Source organism: Monodon monoceros, unplaced genomic scaffold, assembly GCF_005190385.1.
Source record: "Monodon monoceros isolate NGI ecotype Baffin Bay Population unplaced genomic scaffold, NGI_Narwhal_1 Super_Scaffold_5, whole genome shotgun sequence".
Taxonomy (NCBI): domain Eukaryota; kingdom Metazoa; phylum Chordata; class Mammalia; order Artiodactyla; family Monodontidae; genus Monodon; species Monodon monoceros.
The window spans coordinates 32,404,926-32,431,255 of NW_021703782.1; the positions used below are offsets into that span (position 1 = coordinate 32,404,926).

Below are 26,330 nucleotides of genomic sequence, written 5' to 3' on the forward strand. Positions count from 1 at the left end.
ATATGGTACTTATAAATCAGTGCACTTTGGCCTGTACCCGTTTGGGTCCTCCCTTTCCACTCCACTCATTTCTTATGCCCACAGGACCCCTTAAACTCTATAGTAATGTTCCCTCGTGGAGGAGGAGAAGGCACGGATTCCTAGAGCTGGGTCAGACCACTGTGAAGTAAAAAAAACAAAAAAAAGTGTGCGCACCCCTCCCCTTCCACTCTGAGTGTCTGTGCACAGACACTGTGTTTCTGTCTTTTGCAGTGGCAAAGTTGCCAAAGAGGTGGTGGAGGCAAGCTCCAAAATCCAGAGGGAGCCTCCAGAGGTGCACAGGTGAGTGGGGTGGTCCCCAGGGTGCCGGGAGATTTCTGGGGTGGACAGAAGGATTTACAGGCTGGCTTTGCCAAATCCACTCTAACAAGAAGGAGAGTAAGGACACCAGCTGCCTGGCCCTATGCCGTTTTCAGGCCCTGATTCCTGGCATGGCACTTCTCACCATCCCCCATGTCTCACTCAGACAGATTTGGCTGGGCTCCATTCTGAGTTACTTGCTCTGTGTGGAGTCACTGCCCTGATTCAGCCTGGAGGGTCACGTGAACAAGCAGGAAGTGTGTGAGGCACGGGTGGCTGGGTTATCTCCTGACTGAGTCCATTGTCGTGTCCTCTTAGAACTGCTCTCTCTTCCGGCCTCTGTTCATCAGACGTGGCCAGTTCCCATTGGCCCAACTCCTTCTAGGCTATTTCACACGAGGGGGTGGGGTACTCATCTCTCATTGGACCCTTTAGTCCCAAAAGCCACTTAGAGGAATGACGAACTTAGTCATTAGTGGGTCAAGGGTACGCTTCTACATTAACATGGCAATATATGTAATTCTTAGGAATTAAATACTCTCTTGATCATGTTGTACTTCTTACCACCACAGTTTACACAAATCATTGTACATCTTAAACTTCAAACATGCTAAATATCTAAAGCAGAACATTCTTATCCTGATGTTCCCCCTTCTGAAGGCAAGATCATCATAAGATATATTCTTTAGGAAGTTCCCACACAGTGGTGGGCACTGGTCCCTCCTTCCCCACCTTTGAACTTGGAGTCTTCCTATGCTCAGATATGCCCAGTCTCCTCTATCTCCAAGGTGACCCAGTGAACAGGGTACCTCTCACCTTGTCCTTGGGGCTATCAGGCAGGAGGAGGCCTTGGTCTCTCAGAAGTGCAGCTAAGCCAGCCAGTGTGGGCATCCAGACAGTGGAGCAACCCAGCGTGGGCTCCCACACAGGGGAGCAGGACTTCGGTCAGCATGGAATCTTGTGCGGATGTGTACAGAGAATAATTCATCCCTGGCTTTGGGTGACCCAGTGGAAAGCTGTCACATACAAGTCTGCAAAGCAGTATCTCCTGCTTCTCAAAGCAGGAGAAAACTGTGGGCAAGGGAATTTGGAGCGCCTTGGCTGGGACACCTTGGTGCAATACCTGTGAAAGTCTTAGAGCTTACTACCTGTTGATGACAATAGTCATTTTTTAATAGTCTTTTTATAACCCCTCCTCTGCCTCAAATTGTGGTTACTCAGTGCAGCAGAAACAAGAAAGAAGAAATAATTGAACATATCATTTAAATGTTTCCAGAATCTTTGGTCTAGAATGACCTCAGGGATGACTCAGTTTAATGATTCTATTTTACAGATAAGGGAACTTGAGTCTCAGAGAAGTTAAATGATTTATCTGAGGTCATAAATATTTTGGTGGCAGAACTAAGCCTAGAACTCCAGCGTCCTGCTCCTGAGTCCTATATCCACTTTTCTGTGTTGCATCTGCCACCCTGAAAGCCTCTGCATTCTCCTAGAAGCTGGGGGGCAGACCTACCCCAGGGGCTCAGCTTGGTTTTATTCTTCCAGCTTGAAGCTTGAGTGTTTGATCATAAAATAAAAAGAAATACTCGATTCTGGGGAGTCCCCTTGATGGCACAAACACAAAGTAGGAAAATGTTTTTAACAATATACTTTCAGGGGGCTTCCCTGGTGGCGCAGTGGTTGAGAGTCCGCCTGCCGATGCAGGGGACACGGGTTCGTGCCCCGGTCCGGGAAGATCCCACATGCCGCGGAGCGGCTGGGCCCATGAGCCATGGCTGCTGAGCCTGCGTGTCTGGAGCCTGTGCTCTGCAATGGGAGAGGCCATGACAGTGAGAGGCCCGTGTACCGCAAAAAAAAAAAACAACACCAATATACTTTCAGAGAGACATATTCCAAATATGTTAATGAGATCAGAGAAGAATTTTTAAAAATACTTCTCTTTTAAATTTATGTTTGCACAATTTATGGGAATTAAGGCTTCCTAGGTCAAGGCTTCTCAAACTGTAGCTTGAACAGGGATCACCTGGGGATCCTGTTAAAATCAGATCCTGATTCATGAATCTGGCATTTCTAATGCTCTCCCAGATGATGGCCATGTGGCTAGTTCATGGTTTGCACCTTGAATAGCCAGGCTCTAGATAACTGCTGGGGGAGGGGTTGAAGGGAGCAGATTGGCCCTAGTGAAAAGCTTTTCCTGGAGTGGACTGAACCACCAGAGCGGATGGGAAATGAAGCATCCATCAATTTATAGTTTTTCTTTTCTGGAATTTTCTAAAATCTCCCAGGGTATTACTGCAAACAAGGCTCTATAGGCCCGTTCGACACCGGTTCACATGTTCTTTCTTGCTCTTCCTCTACCCGCTTTTACCTGTTTGTGAAAGCCTATTGAGTTCACATCCTCTGGATGCCTCTCTGGTCCTCAGTTCTTTGGCAGTATCTCTCAAATCTCTGACATTACAAGGAAGAATTTGTTTAAAGTAATAATACAGAGTAAGCTCTGGGAGGACAAAGCTTGTGCCTATCTTGGTTATCTCCATCTTACCCATCAATTAACACAGTGCTTGGCTATAGTAGGAGGTCAGTAGACATTTGCTGAATGAATGTATGCACCAGGAGTGTGAGATGACAGCTTCACATCTGTAATTTTCTGAGACTTGAGATCTGTCCGTGGTGCTGCCCTGGGGACCTCGCCCTCCCAAGAGGCAGCACTGTGGTCAGAGCCACAGTGATGTGTGCCACTTACAGTAGCAACTTCTTGTTCCTTCCCAGTAGCTGGTTGCATGGTAGGAAATGTTTCTCTTACACAATTATTGTATTTTCGAATTGTTTTGACTTCTTTGATGTGGCTGTCAAAAGTGAGAGTATAGCAATGAGCTCCCTTTATCTGGCAGTGCTCAGAGAGGCCTGCTAGTCTAGAATGGTGATGGTAAGACTTCAGTTATCTCTCCTCTAACTTGAGATTCTCCTCGTCAAAGAATAGCCAGTTCATAGACTCCTACTCCTGCTGAGATGTGTGTGACACAGAGAAACACACACAGACTAAGAACACTGTCTTGGGGTTTTTCTTTTTTTCAAAAAGAGAAGAAGCTCACTCTCGTGTTAGCTCATTGAACTTTGCTGATGACAGGATCCCCAAGTGGAACCCTATCGGCTGGCTACTTGGTGAGAATCACCTGCCCATTCCAAGGCCCAGTGAGGCGGAGGGCTGTAGCTCTGAGAGTTCAGGGTCGGCTCTTTAAGCCTCCTGGGCATAGAGCCACCACCAAGGGATACCCAGAAACAGCACTTGTACCTGAAATGAGCACCCATCTAGGAGTCATGAATGGGTCTAATCTTGGCTGTGTTGCTATGTCTTGCGTAAGTCACTTAACTTCTCGGATCATTAGTTTGTTCATCTATAAAATGAGATTCTCACATCTTTCCCCAACTTCTAGGTTTTGTTATGGCCATTAAAATAAAGGGTATTAAAATTATAAAGTACCATAAAAATGTGAAGTGGTGATATTATTATTATTATCTCTCATCCAAAAATGGGAAGCTAGAACCTGACACACATGTTCACATTGAAGTCTCTTCAGATGGAGTTTTTACTCACAGGCCAGCAGCACTTCCTTTCATTCCAAGGAGTGGTTGCAGTAACTCCACTAGCCTCGTATTTGTTGCTCGATTTTATGCCACCATTTCTTGAAGCCAGTCTTAGAATATACCTGCAGTTGCCGAAGGAAACCTTTCTACTCAGTAGAATCCTTAATGGCAGTTTCACTCAGAAACTGTTCTAGGCCAGGAGTGCACGTGAGTGGGCTGCAAAGCGGGTCAGGCATTTTGGCCAAGTCGGCTGGTGCCTGGACTCCGAGAGCGGGGGAACACAGCACGGACCCTCACCTGACAGGGAGCAAAAGAGCCTCCATAAAGGCTCGCTAAGGGTCCCTCCCTGCTGTGATATACATAGTAATTTCTGGGGGAGGGGAACAATGGAAAATGAGCTTTTCAGAGGTCAGAAAACTACATAGTCCACACAGACACGGCAACATGTGCTTTGCAGAACTAGGATCACAGTCACGAAGGCCACAGGGCTAATGGAAATCCCATGAAAAGCTCAGACAAATGAGAACCCTTCACAATAAAAGAAGTCATTGCTCATGGTGAATTTTAATCCCCCCTTGTTATTCCTTCCTTCCTTTCTTCCCCCTGCAAGGAATCCCCACCTCCACTTCTTTCCCTGTAAACGCACCACCCCTGCCAGGACTTACCGCTGACGTCACCTTCCCTGGGAGGCCTTTCCTGGCCCTCCCCTCACTCATAGCAGGATCACATGCCCCTCTCTGGTGCTCCCCTGGGACCTCGGCCGTCAGTCAGTCTCTTCCATGAGATGTGTGCTTTTCCAGCTGTGGCTGTAGCACATTAATGAGTCATGAAGTGAAAATAGTGGTCAAGACCAGCACTTTAAATGAAATTAAATAGAATGGAAGGTAAAACATAGTGGCTCACACATAGCAAGACTTACTATTGTTGCATGAAGCATTCTCTTTAGCTGTGTGTGCACTTGCGTGCGTGTGTGTGTGTGTGTGTGTACAGAGATATGATATCAAATGTAGTTTTTAATGTGAGTCTTGGTCAAAAAAGTTTGAAAGTCATGGTTCTAGAGAGTAAGTTATTTAAGGTGAGGGCCATGATTTCCCAGAACAATACGTACATACCAGCTGCAAAATAAATGGTTGTAGAATGAAAGAATGAAGAAAAGAACTCCATGGTTAAGCAAGTCCTTATAAATTTCCTTTCCAGTCAGTGGCAGCTGGGGGTGGGGGGCAGTGCTTTTAACTCTAGATGCTAACAGCTTCTCCCCTGTCCAGCTCCTATGCCCAACAGAAATGCCTGGGCTGTAAGGCGGTCCCATCAACTGGCCTGGAGAACACCTGTGACAGTCTGAAATGGCAACTTAATGCCAAGTTTACTTCAGTTTCAAACTGAACACCCCTTAACAAGATGCCAAGGGAGGTGCTGTAAGGCACGTGAGAATAGATAGGTCAGTCTCTGCCCTTAAGTTGCTTTATCAAGGTGGGGCTGATTAGTACCCCAGTAATTACAGGGCAACAGAGGTGACACATGTGACAGGTTGTGAAAGAAGGGACAGTAGTGTGAGAAGGAAGGAGCAGAGGGAGTTCGTTGTGAAGGCAATCCAGGAGGGCTTCAAGAAGAAGGCGACATCTGGCATCATCTTTGAAGGATGGGTTGGTTTGGGTTTTGACAGGAGACATGGGGATGGGAAGGGTGCTGAAACACCCACCAAAGGTACCCCACATCCCTGTCTGTCAGGGCAGACATTGTAAATGGGCTTCCTGGCTATCAGCCAGTAGCCTTGACGAGACACCTTTCCTTGCCATCTACTGCCCATTGAGCTACTGACATACGTGTGCTCCTTTCAGAAGGAGAAAGTGGAGCTGGGTTCTGTGTTTGGTTCGTGAGTGGGGTGTGAATTTGAATGGGAATATTAAGCATCGATATTAAATGTTGGACATCCAGCTCATGGCTATGGAAAGCCTGTGACATCTGCCTGGCAGAGTTTTTTTGTTTTTGTGTTTGTTTGGTGGTTGTTAAATTACTTTGAGCCATGCCCTTCATTCACTTTTCTGCATATGTCGTTCAGTGATACCTGCCTCTTGTGTATCTTTGTCACCCATGTCTTTTCTCAATGCCTTGTCTTGTCACATAGCATGTCCAAGTCTGATGACATGTGGAGAAATACGTTTTCTTTCACTGTGTTGCATTAGAACACATGGACATTATACCACGTATCAAGACCTTAAGGATAACAAGGGCTGTGTGTCTTAAGTGCTATGTCATCTTTACCACTGGCCTAATGCACTGTGTGAGTCTAGGGGCAGTTCCCAGCTCGGGTAGCCAACGGAGATGGAAGGGCCGGTGTTCCCAGTTGAAACCAGTTCCCTCCGGCTTGTGTCTGTTTTCAGAACCAACATTACTCAGAGCCGCAGTTCCCACTCCTTGAACAAACAACTCATCATTAACATGGAGCCCCTGCAGCCCCTGCGGCCGTCCCCCAGTGAGCAGGAAGAGGAACTTCCACTGGGTGAGGGTAAGTACACTTCCTTCCAGAGCCTGGCATTGCAGGCTTACCCTGGGGGAATGAGGGAGGCACCAACCCTGGGTACCTTGGGTAATAGGTTGGGGTAGGGGTCAGAGTAAGTCATAAACTGTGTTTTTAGTAAATAAACTCTTCAGAGCTGGAAGACTGCATTATATTGAGAGTTCTATCAGTTTCTCCTGGAGAGAGTTCACTGGTACAAAGCATTCCTAAAATTATAAGTTAAAGCAGTAGTGGTGTTAGACCCATACTATCCAATATGGTAGCCATTAGCCATGTGTAGCTATTTAAAATTAATTTTAAGTTAATAAAAATTCAGCTCCTCAGCCACATTAGCTAGATTTCCAATGCTCAACAGCCACATGTGGCTAATGGCTACCATCTTGGACAGCTCAGACCAAGAACATTCCCATCATTACAGAAAATTCTATTAGATGGTGATGTTTTTGACTATAATCACAATTAAATTAGTGGTTGTAACGAATTCTCCACAAATATCTCTACACTGGTCATCCCCTTTCTGCCTTACCATTTCTGTATCCCTTAATAAGAATTCCCTTTTCCACAGGGCCTTGTCTGACAGTTTTGATACAAGCTAAAATATATATGGTCCATTTTAGCCCCAAAGTTGTTATATTTGTAAAGGCTATATAATATGTGTGCTTCTAGGCTTCTTTTTTTGCTTTTAAGGGCTTTCCTTCAGGGAAGAATCTTACCACACCGCTTACCGCGTATACCTGGTGAGGCAAATATCACTCTCATTAATTTCAAAGTAAATTTTTAAAAATTCACATAAAATACAATTATTGGAACCTTGAACCCAAACATAACATGCTTTCCTTAAATTTCTGTGATTCTAGTTTCATCATTTAAAATCTGGATACTGGGCAGTTTCAAGAAGGCGGGTCACTGTGTCCCCGAGAGATCACCTTTACCTGCAGCTTTAAGTCAAGAATCCCGTCCATAGGGGAAAACTCTCCAGCCCATAATAAGAATATGGCTTGGGATGCACATATCCTTGGGAGAGGTCGTAGCAGCTGATTCACACTGAAGCATAAGGGGTTTTAGTAAATCTTTCCCTGAAAGGAAACTTGAATGGTTGGAAGGAGGACTGGGCAATGGGATGCCATAAATTTCATGGGTGGAAGGAAAATGTGCAAGATACGAAGGATGGGGTCTCAGGAGACACCTTTATCCCCAGCTCAGCCACAGGGTGATGATAACCAGAACGATCTTGTGATAATCGCCTTTATGCCCTGTCTCAACAACCAACTCCGTAAGCTCCATGCTAAATTAAACTTCTTAGCCCAGGGGTCCCTGGGTCCATGTTGCTTGTCTACATTTTTCAGCACCTTCTCTGTTTTTGTATGTTCCTCAAAGTGCAATGAAAGCAGCTTTTGTTTCTGATCACTAGTGATTTTCTGGGCTTCCTCCCATATGTCTGGAAGTTGGTTTGAGTGGAAATCATTTTTTCTGGAGGTCAGGATTAACCCAAGTTTGAATGAAGGAGGATATGGCTAATGGAGAAGAGGAGGGGAAAATAGATAACCCAGGCTTAGGATCGTGACTTTGCCTTGTCTGCAGAGATGGAAGCCTAGATGGGAATAAAACTCGGAAGACCAGTTACCATGGGGAATATGGAAGCCAGGCCACTGATGCCTTGTGAGCACCCTAGATGTGAAGGGGAGCCTGGGCAAGCTTTCCCCGGACCCTTCATTCCATTCAATTAATAGAAACTTCTGTTTTGCTCCGTTTTCTATAATGAGGTTCCATTTCTAAATACTAACCTTGTCATTAACATGACAGCTGTGTGGACAAGAGACTTATGCATTATAATTAACTGCAATAAAATTTCCATAATATATGATAGGAATCCATGAGCTACATTTTCAATTTTTCCAGTTATTTAAAATATGAATCTTTAATTCTTTCACCAGCTGTAAAGTCAAACTGTTAGGTTTCTCTGTTTAAATGTCCAAAATAGCTCTATAACTATCTAATAAAATTCTCTTTTCTAGGAGAACTGTCCCCTTATGGAACATCTTTGTGGGTTTTGAAACTCAGGCAAATCATAGCAACTTGCAGGATATAGAATCAATTTAAAAGGAAGAGAAGTAGAAACGACAGTATTGTTAAATGCCCAGTATATAGAAAGAACTTCCCAGTCTAGAAAAGAGAGCAAAATCTTCTTAGGGACCATGAAATTCAAAGTTATGATTCCCACAGTCAACATAGCTATGTTCTTGATACCCTTATATCTCAGTTACTATTTTAGAGTCAAATTCTGCTTCATGTGTCTTATCTTTGAGTATCAGGTAATGGGTCTTAAACATTCTATAGGGATAAATAGATTATTTAATAGGTCTGTATGTCTCTGATATATGAAGAGAAGAGAGGCAGAGAATACAGCTTTCAACAAAGATGTCTCCACTTTTGTGGATGGGCAGATGCAGTGCGATGAATTTAGTTTCACCCTTGTATTTTGATATTGCAATTTTTTGTGTCTGATCAAGAACCAAATTGAAGAAATTAGAATTTCACTCCTTCCTTAATACAACAGCTCTGGCAAAGATGTGGTATACAACTAAGTAGACCATACTTAGCTGTGGAAGTTGCTGTGGCCCTATGAAGATGAAGATACTCTCTTTTCCCTGGAGACTCACAGCCTGTTGGGGAGACAGCAGTGGGATCACAGAGGTGAAGAGTAGGTTCTACCTCTGCTGACTGGGTTGCATGCTCACTTTTCTGTGTGCCTCACGAGATACTGGTGCCTCAAGCTGCCTGGAGAGCCTCTTGTTCCCTTTCAGTCTTATCAGAGTATATGGCATAAAGTTGGGGGCACAGGAATGAATGGATGAGACTGACAGGCAGAGGGAGTCGTGGGTGGTCTGGTCAACTTGCATTGGATGCTTGTGTGCCTTCCAGGGAAGAGGGGTCGGGGAAGAATGAAAGGTGAGGCAGAAAGTTAGGGAAGGACCAGATTGTGATGGGCCTCACCCAAATTGCTGGAGAGTTTAGACTTTAACCCAAGGGCAGTTGGAAGGCACTGGAGGATTTCAAGCATGGACCTGATTGGAATTGTGTTTTGTATCTCTTGTGTGTGGGCAGAGGACAGGTTAGAGATGGGTATGGCTAGAGCAGTTTTTCAATCTCAGCACTGTTGACCGTTGAGCTGGATAATTCTTTGTCGGGGGCTGGCTTGTGCTTTGTAGGATGTTTAGCAGCATCCCTGGCTTCTATCGAGTAGTACCCAACCAGTCTGGACAACCAAAAATGTCTCCAGGTATTGCCAGATGCCCTTGGGAACAAAACAACTGCCTGAGAATTACTGTGTTGGAAGCACAGAGACCCCACAAGAGCCACTGCAATAGCCCAGAGACTAGATTAAACGAGGGTTGAGCTGAGGCAGAAGGTGGGATGGGGAGAAGGCAGTGGGCTCTAGCTAGTAAGCAGCAGAGTTGTTGACACATGTAAGGTGCCTGTGGATTCCTGTCCAGGTGCTGCCCTTGTCTCCAAGAACTTGAGAGGGAAAAGACCTTAACCTCTTTGGAAATGAGACTGTTCTGAGACACAGGAAGGTTCCAGTGACATGTCAACATCAGAGAGGCGATGGCAAAAATGATTTCATTTAGATATTGGAAACTTTGGAAGAGTTAGATACTTCACTGAGCTTCAGACACAGAGTGGAGGAGACTTAGACATCTCTGCTTACCTTTGACGTCGTTATTCCTCATCTCTATACAGTGGCTCCGGTTCTTGTTTGGGGGGATTCAAATCACACATTTTGAAATTGGATCCATAAACAGGTGAAGGTTGGCAGTCTGAGCCCTGTTAAAAGAGTTGTCTGATTAGGAATTTTTAAAAAATCAGATTGGGAGAAGAAAGAAGGACCTTAACCCTGACCCTTGGAGGCACCATCTCCTGGAGGTCATGGGAAGGTCCTGGTGCCTTGTCTCGCGTGGGTGCCATGGTGGTGACATCTCTGCTGCCGTCATGACTCTCGGTGGTCCCGACCACCCATTTGTCTGACAATCTCTTTCTATTCTTCCTGGAACTTCAAGATTCTCAAAGACAGCTGGAGAGAGCATGATTGCCCAGATGAGCTCAGGGGCGTTCTGGGAGAGAATGCGTAACCCCGTTCACCCAAACGACAGCTGGAGGATTATCTCTGAGGTTGGCTGTGTCTGTAGAGAAAAAACAAAATCAGTTCCTAGGCACCACTAAGCAGTGAGAAAGTTTTCAACGTTACCCCAAAGTTGCTCAGCTACAGGATCCGAGTAGGTTAGTGCTGTGGAAAGCTTTAGATGTGAATAGCAAACCATTTGAAAAGTGCCACTTCAAGTTTATGAAAATTTCCGGAGAAGAAAATATTGAGAGTGGAAATTGTTCCGGGTGACAATGACATTTTCAGGAGTGATTAATCTGAATATATTCACATGCAAAATGGAGTAGGGTTCACAGTGTATACAGCAAAATGCTTGCATGTTTTATTAGTAGAGTGTATTTTTCGTTAAGGAAAATAGATTATGGTAGAGAAGGGGAATGGAATGTATCACGTGAGACTTGGTAGCCGGCAATTACCAACGCCCGGTGAAGGTCACTCTCGTCCACCAGAGTGATGGTACGAGCTGGCATGATTAAACAGGCAGGAAACCATGCTTTCTTCTCCTTGGTAGACACAACTAAATAAGAGTTGAAAACGTTTGACACCCTCCTGCTGGCAAAACAAGAGCACAATGGAGACACCAAAATTTCCATAAAGGAATGTCTTGGGGATGGCAGTGTGATTGGTTTGAGGGTGGCTTAAAGCTGCATTTGTATGCGATTGAGAAAATGTCTATATCAATGAATAGATGGGAATTAAGTAGGGCAGTAAAACTAACTCTCCCGAGCCACACTTTCGCACTGTCCCTGTAAGTGTGTATGTGTGCGTGCGTGCATGTGTATGCGACTGCATGTGTGTGTCATGGATGTGGCTCTGTGTGGGGTGGGTAGGGGGCGGTGGGGGTGTTTTAAGGGTCATTTACAGTGTCTGCTCTAACCATAGGTGACTTAAGTTGGTGTCACTGAAATTCTAGAAAGTCTGTATGTGAACCTGTGAAGGCATTTTGAGCATATAAAAAGCGTATAGTTCTCATCCGTCAAGCATGCCACACTTGTGACCCCACCCTGCTCCACCCTAACACTTAACAGGTGACCCACAGGGCCAACTGTGGTCTCCATGTGCAGGTTTTTCTGTACCATAGCAGGCAGAGCCTTTCATACCCTACACAGTTGTTCCAATCCTATCACTGTTGGAATCTCTAACAGCCCACGGCTGCCATGGTTACACTGACTGCAGTGAGTCTGGTCTCCTCCCTGGTTATCTGATATGAAAACTTTTCTCCCTCTTTTCTTCCTTTGTAGAGTTCCATGGCCAGGGCTCAAACAGATTTACCCTCTTCTCAGGGTGTCAGAGTCTCTCTTCCACGCCATTTTCCCCCATGTGCCAAGTAATTTCTTCGTTTTGGCTTAGGGTATGTCAGGATATGCGTTGGGAGTGACACACTGGTCTTTTTGAAATTTCTTTTATGTTATGTTTCATCAAACAGTAGGAGCTGTTTCTAAATCCTGTGGGACCACCTTTCCCCTGTGGTTACTGCTACCTGGTGACAGCAGACCGTTAGCACCAGCTCTAATTACTCTTGTCCCCGCCATTGGGTTTGGGGTGGCTATTTGTTTGTATTTTCTCATTATAAAACTAATTTATCATCTTCTAGAAAATCTAGAGAGAATAAAAAAGCATAAACAAGGAGAAAAAGACCACCTTCCAGATTGTCCTACCTGCTGGAGCCAGTCGATGTTAATGTGTTAATAATTTTTGTCCCTATGTGCTTTAAGGCCATTTCCGTCATCTTGAGTGTAACATTTTTTTAATTCCTGCTTTGTTTGCTTAATGTTGAAAACGTGAGTGCATGGAAACATGATAAATTGAACTATAGGTCAAACCATGAATTGGGAGCATATTTAAGGCGAATATGGACAAATGGGTTAATATCCTGAATTAGAACGAACTCACACAAAGTGCTGTTTTAAGCATCTTTTTGGCATTGCTCAGATTTGGGCTCTCCCAAATTTTCCAGTTAATGGCACCCTTGGTCTCCCACTGCTGATAGGCATGCAGCAGCCGAACCTGCTTCCACAGGAGCTAGGAGCCTCCGCAGAGCAGAAGCCAGCTTCTGGTTTTATTTATAACTGCAGTATCGGATTAGCAGAGCCAAAATTCAGAATTCTTTATCACATTTATTGAATTCGGGAAGTTTGGGTCGGCAACTCCTCTAGGGTAGGAGATGCCAAGAGCAACTTAGGGAAAGAGATAAAGGCCTCCTGAGTGAGCTCTGCAAATTCGTATTTGGAAGCTCCTCAAAGCTTTCACCTTCCCCTTTGGTGCTTTTCTTTGGAGTTGGTGTCATCTTCGGAACTTTGGTTTCTGGTATTTACTGATGACTTAACATACTTGAAAGAGAGCTTTGTAATTTGAAGGATTTACAGTGCTGGAAGGAAGCTAAATGCCTTGTTCCTGATGCAGTTTAAGTGTTTTTATCTTACATGGATTTGGTATTTTACATCATACGATGCCAACATGTGCATCATTTCAGTTCTGTAGTTGGCTACATGTGATAAATTGTTCATTTTAAGAAATATCGTTTTCCTCAGCATAAACACAGCAGTGCTTTGGGTAGCTGCTCTGTTTCTGCATTAATGCCTTGCACCAATGGGGAAACAAACTCTGGTCTCAGATCATCCACCTTTGGGAGCATCATATTCCTCGTCTCTGAGACAAGAAGATAGGACTTGAGCACCACTCAAATGCTTTCTAGCTCTAAATTCTTCAGTTCTTTTGCTTAATGTCAAGGTCAAATTCCAGGACTATGGTTTGAGGTCTTTCACAATAAGTATGCAAACCTGGGGACAGGAATATTTTTCAGAGCTTTTGGGAGTTAGAGGGAATGTTAAGGATGTTCTAGCACAAGGGTTGGCAAACTGGCCGGTGGCCCACTGCCTCTTTTTTTTTTTCTGGCCCAAGAGCTAACGGTTACATTTTAAATGATTCTATCAGTACCTACATAGTATCCTTGATTTTACCTCTTGGCCCACAAAGCCTCAAATGTACTATCTGGGCCTTTAGAGAGAACGTTTGCTGATCCATGATGTAGCACATCCCCCTCTGCATTCTACAAATGAGAAAGCTCAGAGAGAGGAGACTGTTTGCCCAAAGTCACGGAGCTGGGTGAGTACTGGGGTTGGGATCTGGTCTTGTTTGTCAAATTTATCTAAAACAGTTCAACTTCTTCTTGCGAAAACAGAACCATTAACTACGGAACTACATTTAGTTTTCAATAACAACAAATGAATTATCAAAAGAGACACCTTATCCTATATAAACGTGGGGAACCTCTGTGATTCAGTGAGAAGAGCTGCTGCATATTTGGGGCAGGGTTTGAGCGTTTGGCCTTCAGTCACAGCCTGCCAGGACCCTGTGACTCCTCAGAGACTTCCAGCCCACCAGGAGCATCACCTTCCCTGGGCACCAGTGGTGGTGAGGCTGTGGACGCATGTGCCACACCAAACAGAATTCCTAGTAGACCTGGGTTGCAGGGCAAACAGCCTTCATGCAGGAAGGCTTTCTCCCCTCTGGGAATCATGTTCTCATTTTAAAGCTGAATTTGTTAAATAAGGAATGGCTCACTCCGGGCCTAGTTCTAATTACTCATAGTCTGTGTTGAGAATCTTTGTCTTATTAGTGAGAACAACTCAGTTCTGAGCTTCCCAAATCACTGCTCTGGCTCAGGTTGGCACTTGGCTGCCACACCTGAGTATTAATAATCAATTGCTTTAAAGGATTCAGCTGGGATAAAAAAAAAAAAATATGTCAGTCAAGTGCCCCATGAAGTAATCTGGTCACGGTCCTTGAAGGTTAGGATGTGAGCCAGGCGAGAGTGTCAGCATATGAGCAGCTGTGACAGCCGGAGCGTGGTCTGTGACAGGGAAGACATTCTGCTTTGGCCCTTGGACAAGAAAACATTCCCACCACATCCCTAAGAAACCGCAGGAGAGGAAAAGTGAAGATATTGCTAAACCATTGTCATTAGAAAGCAGAGGCTATCATTTTCTGAATTCCACAGTCAGCATGGGGTCCTATTTTCTACTGTTTCTGTTAGTGGGTTGGTAGTGAGTGTTAAGTAAATGTTCTTTGTGATACCCAGGCTTACATTGAGGCAGGAGCTCACAGAATCTCCCTTCCTCCCACCTCTGTTGTTAAGACCCTGTGCCAATTATGTGAAAGAAAGTGTTGGGCAGTGTAGGCTAGTTCCACTCTTTTAGGGAGGTGTCTCGGGCAGTACGGGCAGGGTTCAGAAAAGAGGCTCCGGTCAGTTGGCACAAGGCTGGATGTTGGGTGTGTCCACTGGGGTGCATGTCCAATGCCATCTGCAGAGCGGTGCAGCTTTTCTCTTGGTTTGGCTGATGGAGAATTGGAGGCCCTAGAGCCATGGCTTCCAGACCCTGCATTTATACAATGGCCCACTGGGGTGGAGGAAATAACTATCCAGATTTCTATTGGGATTTTACTTTTATCACCTCCTCAAAAAATTTCTATTGCATAAGTTTTATAATGGATATAATATATCAAGAGAACTGTACATGTATCCAATTTATAAATAAATACTTATTTTTTCATAAGTATGAACAAACATGTTTCCCCCCAAAAAAGGTTTGGATATAGCTGCTCTAGATCTTACCAATGAGCACACCAAGAAGAAGAGGCAGGGCGTGTTTCTGAAACTCTCAAATCCCTGTTCATGCCCAAACTCCAGATTCCTAAAATAGATGTGAGAGCTATCTGCTCTAGTTACGGTGGTGACATGCCATTTTACATGCTTTTGGTCTTTCATGCTGGTAAACCAGGGTGAGTCATCCAAGCACAGTCTAGACCTTTGCTAAGCTCTTTGGTAGGTGCTGTGTCACTCTCGCTGAAGTGTTCTGTGGTGGCCCTGAGTCCCCGATTTACATGAATGCTGGACTCTCTTTTTGTGGTTGTTGTTGTTATTGTTTCAAAAATCCTTCAAATTCTTTATTTTATTGAAGTATAGTTGATTTACAGTGTTGTTAATTTCTGCTGTACAGCAAGTTGATTCAGTTATACACATACATACATTCTTTTTCATATTCCTTTCCATTATGGTTTATCACAGGATATTGAGTATAGTTCCCAGTGCTATACAATAGGACCTTGTTGTTTATCCATCCTATATATAATAGTTTGCATCTGCTAATCCCAAACTCCCAGGCCATCTCTCCCCCACCCCACTCCCCCTTGGCAACCACAAGTCTGTTCTCTATGTCTGTGAGTCTGTTTCTGTTTTGTAGATAAGTTCACTTGTGTCATAGTTTAGATTCCACATATAAGTGATATCATATGGTATTTGTTTTTCTTTGTCTGACTTACTTCACTTAGTATATTAATCTCTAGGTCCATCCATGTTGCTGCAAATGGCCTTATTTCATTCTATTTTTATGGCTGAGTAGTATTCCATTGTATATATGTACCACATCTTCTTTATCCATTCATCTGTCGGTGGGCATTTAGGCTGTTTCCATGTCTCGGCAATTGTGAATAGTGCTGCTATGAACACAGGGGTGCATGCATCTTTTCAAATTATAGTTTTGTCCATATATATGCCCAGGAGTGAGATGGACTCTACTTTCTGAGTATACACAGGACACAACCTTAGTGGGGATCCTCTGGTGGTGGGAAGAGCATTGGATAGAGACTGAGAGGGCTGGGGTTCATTCATTCACTTGATAAACAGTTACTTCTTCTCTGGTATGTGCTGGACACTGGCGGTACCTGGATCTTATTTCCTCTTTTATAAAACAAGGTGAGATGGTTTCTGAGTTTCCTCCACACTCTGACTGTCCTTTCGTAATTCTTCCCCATATTCCTGCTGTTCTTAATTATGTGCTTTTGGATCACTCATCATTACTTCCAAAAACAAAAGGTATAAACATCTTCTTTTTAAATGTGGTTAATGAAACAGTAAGCATGTGGCACAATGATCTATAAAAGCAGGGTTACATTTTTCCTTTATTTTTTGTAAGTTGCAAACTTCCAGCATAAAATTGAAAATTAATAGTAGCTAGCTTAAAAGGGAATATGAAATGAACACTTCCTCACTTAAAAGAGCCCTCACCTCCTTTAATGTCTCCTCTTAGAAGAGAAGTCCAATTTGGGAGCTTTTTAGTCCCCCCAGTCTCCACTTCAGCATAAAAAAAAAAATGTGAAAATGGGCAGATGGTCTGGCTGAAAGAGAAATAAATAGGGTTTTCAGGATGACCCACGTGATAATCTGAACACAGACTGGATTTTGCCATTAAAGGAAGGAGTATCCATACTAGAAAAAAGAGAGCAGCCCTTGTGATCTATGGCTTGTCAGTCTCTGCCTGAGCCCCTCTGCAGCTGCACCATTTGGCCCCTAAATAGAGGCTGAGCCCCACCCCCGACTCCAGGGCCAATCCTACCTTGCTCTGGGAGGGAATGAATAGTCTGAAGCCCAGCTTCTTGGCTCAGGCTGTGAGTTCTGCTCTCTTTATTGCTCTGCCCCGTCTTCTCCTGGTCTGCATGCCAGCCTTGCTCCCTTCCTGAGTCTCTGCCCTGGTGGTGCCCCTGGTACTCTACTCCTCCAGGACCTTGAAGGCCCCTCTCCCTGGGGCTAGGCCATACTCTGCTGGTGGACAGCCTGCATGGTGCTCCCTTCCTGTCTTGTGTTTCTCAGGGCCATGTTCTGTTCCTTCTCAGAGCAGACTCTTTCCCAGCACTGGCCCCATCTTGAGTAGAGGGGTCTGATCTTAAATGCCCATCGTCTCCGGTTAAACTTCTCTCACTGCCCAGTGGTGTCATGAAATACAAAACTGTCAAATCCATCAGCAAAATCCTTTTTACTTTAACCTTTCAAATATACCCCAGAATCATTGCCACTGCACCACTCCAGCTGCAGCCACTCTTGTCTCCCTGAAGAGATAACAGTATCTCTGCTTCTACACTGCCCACCTCCCCCGACCCCTGTTTTCCACACAGCAGCCAGGGTGATCTTTTGTAAGTGGAACTTGGATCTAGTTAGGTTCCCTATGAGGCCCTGTGAGCTTGATCCCTACCCACCCTTAGACCATTTCCTACTGCTTTCCTCTTGAATCTCTGTGTTCTTACCACATTGGTCTTCTGACCTTGTTGCCACCACAGGGCCTTTGCACAGCTGATTTATCTACCTAGAAGGGCCTTTCCTCTGATCTGTGCATGACTGGCTGTTTCTTTTTCTTTTCTTTTTTTTTTTTTTTTAACATCTTCATTGGAGTGTAATTGCTTTTGGCTGTTTCTTTAAGTCTTAGCTCAAATTTCAGCTCTCTGGAAACCCTGAGTACCCAATTCTGAGTAATTCTCCAAACCTAGCCATTTGTTCTCTCTTGTGCCAGCACCCTGTTTGATTTTTGTCAGAGTGTTTAGCACCATCCAGCACTTCTAATTTACTTAGTTGTCCTCTCGTTTGTTGACTGTCTCCCTCAACTAAAATGTCAGCTCCACGACAGCAAAAACTTTGCCTGCCCCACCCTGACATTGTCCCTACCACTTAGAGATGTTCTGACACACAGTAGGAGCTAAGTTAATGCTTGTCAAATTAGTGAACAAATGAATGAATGAGTTCTAAATGCAGCCAGGACAGCTTTTGTTTATGTAAAAGAAAGCATATAAGGAGAATATTCTCCTGGGATTAGGGTTTGCCAGAAGCCAAACTTGTTCTGTTTTATTTTGTTTTTGTTTTCAATCTGAAATCAAAAGCTATAATATACATAGTCATTGTAGAAAATTTGGAAAATACAGAAACCACAAATCCAGAATTTTAAAAGCACCTGCAATCCCCTGTGTTCAAACTGTGGTATGAATGTGTATAATCCATTCTATATATCTTTAACAAATATTGGACTACACTAGAGATACTATTTTGTAATCTGCTTTTTCGCTTATTAATATAACATGAACATTTGTCTATGCATTAAATATTCCTCCACTATTTTAATTTTAATGGGCATACATTATTCAATCACATAAATAGACAAAAATATCTTTCACCCCCTCCATCTCCTACCTAAATTATATATATATATGAATGTCTCTTACGTAGCTACACAACTGAGTATAACCGTTTTTTAAAATCTTTGAGAACTTGAAAGGCAAAACTTAGAGTGGTTAGACATTTTTCTTGCATTTCTTGCCATTTGTGTTTCTCTTTTGAGCATACAACTAGAGTGTGAGAGAGAGAGGCCCTTGGCTGGTGTGCTGGGTGAAGGACTGGGTCCTGCTGCCTCTAGTTTCTTGGTTACCTAGCAGCAACACAAGGAGCCCATAGTTCCAGAAGAGCCTGTTTTTTTCAACAGAGAGACACAGATGCCTGTTTCTTAATACCATCTGCAGAGCTGTTGGGAAATATGGAAAAAAAGTGGAGCTCCATTTATCGATGCAGCCCAATTCAATTTCCTTTACTCGGAGAAAAATGGTTCATCTGTAATGGCAACTTGTGCCTGGAGGGAGTGAAATAATACAGCAGAAGTGATAAGAAAACAAATTCATCCTGTACAGAGACAAAGGAAGTAGATTCTTGGCTGAGAGTTCTAAACAGACGAAAGGAGCCTGTTCTAACTGGAGCCAGCAAGGACAGCGTTGTCACCCATTATTCTTACAGGAAAACCTCTGGGCACTGACATCTGACAACACTGCACTGTGAATAGATTGCCTTGATATATCTAAGTTATGGAACATCAGGCAAATTTCAAGTCCTAGGTTTGACCAGGATAGAGGAAAAACTCTTTGTTTATGTGGAAGGAATAATCTGAATTATAGGTCATCTTGGTCAGAGAGAGATGGCTTAAATTCTTCTCCAAGGAAATTCCTCATGCATGTCTTTGAAGAATGCAGTATAGTTGTGAAATTCCTGGTCCCTGTCCAACATCTGTGGGAGATTTTCACCCGGTTTCATGTATGGACAGCTGTGGAAGGTTTCCCTTCATGTTACCATCACCCCTATAGAGGGGTATCTATAGGTATTCAGGCCCTATCTGTATTCACAGGGTTTTAAGAGCACCATGCACCAGTGAATAAGAGTGTCTCCTATAGTAGATAAATCAGAGGGGGAATGGACAGTTCTGCATCTGCACAGTCTATGGGTGGCTTGTTGGGTGGTGACTCCCATAAGGCTCCTTGGTGCTGTCAACGGATGGTACCTGATCCTTGGAGACTGGGGTCTCTTATTTTACACTCTCCTCTACTTGTAACCCCTTCAATTTTCCTTTTATTCAGAATTCTGTTGTGCAGTCTGCAGGTTGAGGAGGTCTTTCTGTCTTGGAGAATGGTTTGTGAGATTAATGACTAAGTATTTGTGGTCGTTGTTTTATTGTTGGGTAGGTTAGGTTTGCTCTCTGGGGTGAGGATGAAGAAAAGGCTTCCAGGACTTTTGTGAGCATAGGTGAATTAGTCAATTAACATTTTAAAACATTGCCTTACCACGGTTGGAAGACAGTAAAGCTTGCTCTTCATTGGTGTTTGGAAATGGAGAGACCACTGAACTTGGAATAAGGAGACAGGATTCTAGGTGTGGTGTTTTCACTGACGAGGGCGACCTTGACCTCCTCTCTGTTTCTCTTGGATTAGCTTCCTTGTATTATAGCTCAGCCTCACACTGCCACCCTATACTCTCAGCTGCTTATTGGCCACCTCCACTTGGACGCCACACAACAGCTCACAGCTCACACATCAAACTTAATGGGTTTATGACTACACTCATGTTCTCATCCTTCCCCAAATCCCAGTCTCCAAACTGCTCCTGCTCTGACTTGGTTAATGACAGTACCATCCATGAAGTTACCCCAACCAGAGAGACCTGGAGGCCATCCTTGCCTTGATACCCCTCCCATGCTCCACATCCACTTGGCCACCACCGTCAAGTCCATCCCAGAAGTAACTCTGACATCTGCCCGGGCTCTTCAGCCTGCCGCTACAGCTTCATTTCAGGTCCCCTCTTCTCTTTCTGGGGACACTGCAGTATCTTCCTTATTGATCTCCCTATAACCCATCCTGAAAACTCCTGCTAGAGCAATCACCCTTATTTGAAGTAGTTTCTAGAACCTCCTCATTGACTGTGGAGCAGAGTCCAGCCCCAAAAGGTGTTCATGGCTCCTCACAATCTGGTCCACGCTCACCTCTCCAGCCTTATTTCCCTCCTTTGGTCCTGCTCAACCCTCTCATCATTCTGTGAATGCAGCTCCCCCCACGCTGCCCCAGTACCACAGGCCCATGTGGGCTCCTCTCTGCTGGTTCCTTTACTGGGGCTGCTCTTCCAACTTCCCTCTGCTCCATCTGCTAGATCCATACTGTTTTGTCAAGTGGCTCCTCCTCTATGAAATGCCCCTGGCTTAAAGACAGAACTAATAGCTTTCTTCACTTTCATTCTTGCATTGATTCTTCTTTTTAGCTTTATTGAGATATAATTACCTGTAACATTGTGTAAGTTTAAGGTGTACAGTGTGTTGATTTGATACATTTATATGGTGCAAAATGATTACCACCATAGAGTTAGCTAACACTTCCATCCCATCACATAATTATCATTTCTTTCTTATGGTGAGAACATAAGATCTACTCTCTTAGCAACATATAAGTACATAATACTGCGTTATTAGCTACAGTCACCATGCTGTACATTAGACCCCCAGATGTTGTTAATCTAATAACTGGAAGTTTGTACCCTTTGACAAATATCTCCACCACCACCCCGCCCCGCCAGCCCCTGGTAACCACCACTCTGCTGTCCGTTTCCCTGGAGGCACCACTTACATTTGGTTCGTGAAACTCCTCTGTCTAACCATTAGTTTACATGTCTGGTCTAACTGGGTGCCCCTCCCTGCACAGTGCCTGGTATCTGTTCATTAACGGGTGGATGGTTGAATGGAAGGTGAGCCATTCTAGCCAACTTTTCTGTTATTGACCCTGAGCCCTAAGATTAAATATAAGCCATACTATGGAATAAAACAGAAAAAAATTCAGAGTTCTCACCTGCTTCCACTGAGAACTCATAAGTACAATGCGTATTTGTAATACATTAGGCTTTTTCCATCATTTAAAAATAACTAGTGAGGTTTTTTTTATATCCTTTGCTCTAACTTTATTTTTTAAGGATTTAAACATTTCCCTATTGGAACAGAGTATGCTCATTTTAAACATTTAGGAAGAAATCTTGTAGTCAGTTTTGGGGGGCAGGAGCTAAATTCATTCTTCGGAAGATAGAGGCAGTGGCCCAGCAATACTTTTATCTTAAGTCACAAACATGTTTTTTAACTTTTGTTTCTTACCCAAAGCTGACTGCTTGGAATGATATGCTCTTTCTTGTTTGGAAATAAGATGGAGTGTCAGGAAAATATGAGGAAGTGTGAGAGGTTCTTAGGCTGTCAGCAGGCCTCTTGATTTTCAGTCTCCGGCGGGTCCTTTCATGGCTTTTTCTGCTTGGCAGAAGAGATTTGGAAATAGAGACTGAGATGCCCATTTCATTGCAGCTAGAGCATCTCATGCTACTTCTAAGGCTTTCGTAGAGTTAGACTTGTCCTGCCCCTCACCCCACTGTGGGTTTCCTTTCTCTTTGATTTGTTTGATAGAATCTGGATTACCAGAAAACGAAAAGAAAAAAAAAATCCTAAAAGACAAAGCATTAAGCAAATTCACTTGAGAAGTTACTTAATACCTTTTTTCCTAAAGCTCTAGAGAAGTTTCCAGCATTATACTCTGGGACCTAATTGGGAAGGTTATTTAAGCAAATGTCATTCTTCATCTTTAGATTTTCCATTAAGTGTATGGAATCTATCTCTATTTGTTAAGATTCTGTGGCCATGAGAAATTATCACTAAGCTTTTCTAAATTTATGAGCTAAAAGTTCCAAGAAAATCCCTACTGGATATGTTTGAAAGAAGCTCTCTGACAGTTTGAAGTGAGTGAAGTGAACAGATGTGTGTTTTTTAAAACTTGCTTTGTATCTAGATACTCTGAGATGAATGTGTCAGAGGGTGAGAGGGCAGATGCATCAGACTCCAGTGAGGTGGCTGAGACTGGGAAGTGGGTGAGGAAGAAGAATTAGGAGGTGGAATTGACAGGTGGGTGTTTGTCTAGATAAAGGGTGAGGGAGAAGGAAGGTTCAGTGATGCTGTGTGTTTGGGGGAAGGTATGATGTTCCTGGAAGGCACTCCTTTATTTTTGTAAGACATGGCTCCTAACTTTAAGCCTCTGTTTCCTTATCTGTAAAATTTAGAGATAATAACCCTAGTTAATACGGTAGTCATAAGTATTAATTGACCCATAGCAACAGGATATATATATATTTTTTTTTTTCTTTTTTAACTATGAAAAAGACAAAGGTACTCTCAAAAATAAGATCAGCATTCCTGAGAGAATGTATATGAAGGGCTTAGAGCAAAGCCTGGTGCATATCAAGCCCTCAGTAAGGGTGACCTATCATTACTCTAAAGCAAAAGTAATGAAGACGCTGATTCAGGTGCCAGAAAGAAAGCCCCCAAACAGACCTCCATATGCCAGATAAGCATTCAGTATATGATAAGGTATCCTTGCATAACTGGGATCCTTCTGTCTCCTCTTAAGATGTAGGGTAAACTGTCACCCTAAGATGGTCTTTCCCCAACGGCTCCATCTGAAGCTTCACCCCCAAAACCACTCCTGCCAAGTTATTGATGATGATAACATCCTTTTATTCCCTTCATAGCACTCATGCTGTCTTGTCTATTTGTTGGTTTACCTGTTGCACAACCATATCGCCCTCCAGGATGGGACCGAGACCGTAATCAGGCTCGCACTCAGTGTGCCTAGCACACTGAAGGTGCTCAGGGAGTATCTGTTGGATGAATGAATGACTAGCCAACCAGTTTGTGAACTGGCTCACCTGGATGCAGGCTTGTCTGTCCTTATGGAGCATCTTCTAAAGCAGCCTTTCATGGACACTCTGTCAGAGAAGGAATGGGGTGAAGAGCAGGCAAACTGAGGCTTTCTCAGATCTTGGTAAATAGCACTCAGAAAGTCAGACCCTGAAGAAAATATTCAGTTTAAAAAGTTTTAGCTCAAAACATCACACACGGGCTTCCCTGGTGGCGCAGTGGTTGAGAGTCCGCCTGCCGATGCAGGGGACACGGGTTCGTGCCCCGGTCCCGGAAGATCCCACATGCCGCGGAGCGGCTGGTCCCGTGAGCCATGGCCGCTGGGCCTGCGCGTCCGGAGCCTGTGCTCCGCAGCGGGAGAGGCCACAACGGTGAGAGGCCCACATACCGCAAAAAAAACCCCAAAAACATCACACAGAATGATATATAGCACAACACATTGGTATTTTAGGCTTTGAGGTTAAAATTTCATACTCAATTATGGCTTCACTAGACCTCACCATCTTGCAAATATTTTAACTATATTTGCAACCCTTTTGAACTTAAAGCTCCTGCAGGTCTGGTAGGAAATAGAGCAAATTTCAGCAGCAGTTTTCTCTGGGCTGTCGCTTTTGAGGGGCTGTTGGGATCTCCACCCATTTCCTAACTTCTGGTAGTTCTCCACTTTCCTACACTGTGTAGATAGTGCTTTTTTTAAATAATAAGAATAATAATGACAATCGCCTAAGGTTTTATTTCAAAGATATTGACACTGAAAGGTTGGGGCGAAAAGTGAGGGACAGGACACAGGGAGGCAGGAAGGGAGAGCAGGGCAGTGTCTGATGGAGCATTCTGTCTGTATTTTCTGCCCGTCTAGAAATCATCACCAGCGGCCCGAGCGGACGGAGAGAGGGCCCTGTGACACTCTGCCCGCCTTCCCACCTCTCTGTCTTTCTCTCTCTGTCTCTGACTCTCTCTCATTGTCTGTCTCGGCGCGCATAAGCTGCCTGTCTAGAGATACCACAGTTATCAGTGTATGAGATGGTCAGGGCAACAGATGGATGAGCCCTTATGCTAGAATCCTCTACAGCCATGAAGTTCCTGTCAAGAGCATTCTCCTTCCCCACAGTGATGTTGAGGAGAGCCCAGCTGTGCTGTTTAATTTCTATTCTATTCTGTCTGCAACTGTAATTCTGCAGAGGGGTTTATTGGCCTCTTTCCCACCACTGCACGGTGATGCCTGGCCCCGCCGAGCAGTGCTCTCATTTTACAGGCAGGAAGCACTCAGTGAATGCTTCATCTAATAAGGGGGATACTAAAAGGAAGAGCATTTGATATGCCAAAGCACCTTATACATTTTCAGAGTTTTCTTCACATGAGTTATCATAATTTGAGCCTCATGACCACTTCCTTGACATGGATAGAACAGATAATGTTGCCTCACTTTACGAAGGAGGAAACTGAATTACACAGATGATTGACTACCTGACCGAACAGCCCTGTCACTTAGTGGTGCTGGGAACTGCTTCCATTTCTCCTTATTATACACCCAAGAATATACCCATTGTATCACAAATATAGTATTAAAATGTTTTATATCATTATTATATTTTATTATATGATAAATATAATATGTGATAGTGCCCAGGACTCTTAATAATTGGTACTTAATGTCTAAATGTATTACCAAGAACATTTAACGTATGTAATAACTTTTTATTATCTTTCTCATTGGAGTTAGCAGTTAGCTAAAATTTCAGTGAATCTCCATAACTCTTTTAACTAATGGCCAAATCCACTACACCTGTGAAACCTCTGAGTTACAGCGATTAAGGTACATGATATTTATTGTACCTGCTACATATCAGGCACTCAGTTACATAAGTGCCAACATCAGTACTATTCTACAGGCAGAAAACTACAGTTCAACAAGCTTATGTAGCTTTCCCGAGGTTACAGGGCTGGTCAGGTAAACTTAACAACCTGCAATGCCGCTTCCCTACTATTTGGGGAGAAGTAACTAGAAATGTTAGAGACAGATGGTTGATGGAAGAAAATCCAGATGATTTAAAATCCTCATTGTCTTCCCCTTGAGTAAAGGAGAGAAAAGAATGAGCATGTGTTTAAAAAAAAAAAAATCACTAATTTTTCTTGAGTAACTGTGCCGGGCACTGATCTGAGCATGCCACGTGGATTACCTATTAATCCTCACAACAGCCCTGGGAGGTGGGTCCTGCCTTTGCTATGCTCATTTTACAGGCATGGAAACTGAGGTCAGAGATAAACGGTACAGCCGGTATTAGAACCCAGAGCTTGTGCTTTAAACCTTGCTTTCTGTAACTCCTTAGTAAGTTCTGGTTCATCAACCAGGAACCAGCACTATGCAAGGCAGTTGATATACATGATCTCATTTCCTTGTCCTAACATCCATGGGAGAAGTATTATCTCCATTTTCAAATGCACCAGGGTTCCAAGTCATCCAGTAGCTCCCAGTCACCCACAAAGCAGAGACAAGCTTGTTCCCTTGCCTCAAATCTGTGTCAGGAAGTTTGTCACAAAAGTAGACATGAAATCCAGGCTCGTGAACTTCTCTCACCGTTGAACTGTCTTCCTTCGCGGTGGCTTCTGCCTGATTTATCAGTGTTTCTGACATCTCACTGTGGAAAATCGATTCCCCTCTTCACACATATCCGCTGCTTTCTTCAGCCTCTTGTCACACCCAGACATGCATTCCTGATTCTTCAAACAGACAGACAAATCTAAACAGGAAGGATATTCAAGGGCACCCAAATGTTGTGCTGTTGATATCAGTCTGTGAGCGCAGTGCCTCAAACGAAAACAAGCCTCCTGTGCAGTTCCTCCCAGAATCCTTTGGGTTGGCTCCGCATCTCTG

The 26,330-nt window shown here is 43.8% G+C and overlaps 1 protein-coding gene across 3 annotated transcripts in view; it reads left to right on the top strand.

Annotated features, from left to right (window-relative positions):
• FRMD3 (FERM domain containing 3) overlaps positions 1–26,330 on the top strand; it is a 308,613-nt gene that overhangs the window by 246,341 nt on the left and 35,942 nt on the right. For all 3 annotated transcript variants that reach the window (XM_029201749.1, XM_029201748.1, XM_029201750.1), the window contains 2 exons: positions 253–321; positions 6,306–6,430. In XM_029201749.1, the coding sequence (XP_029057582.1) occupies positions 253–321; positions 6,306–6,430 (194 nt within the window). The remainder of the gene's footprint in view (positions 1–252; positions 322–6,305; positions 6,431–26,330) is intronic.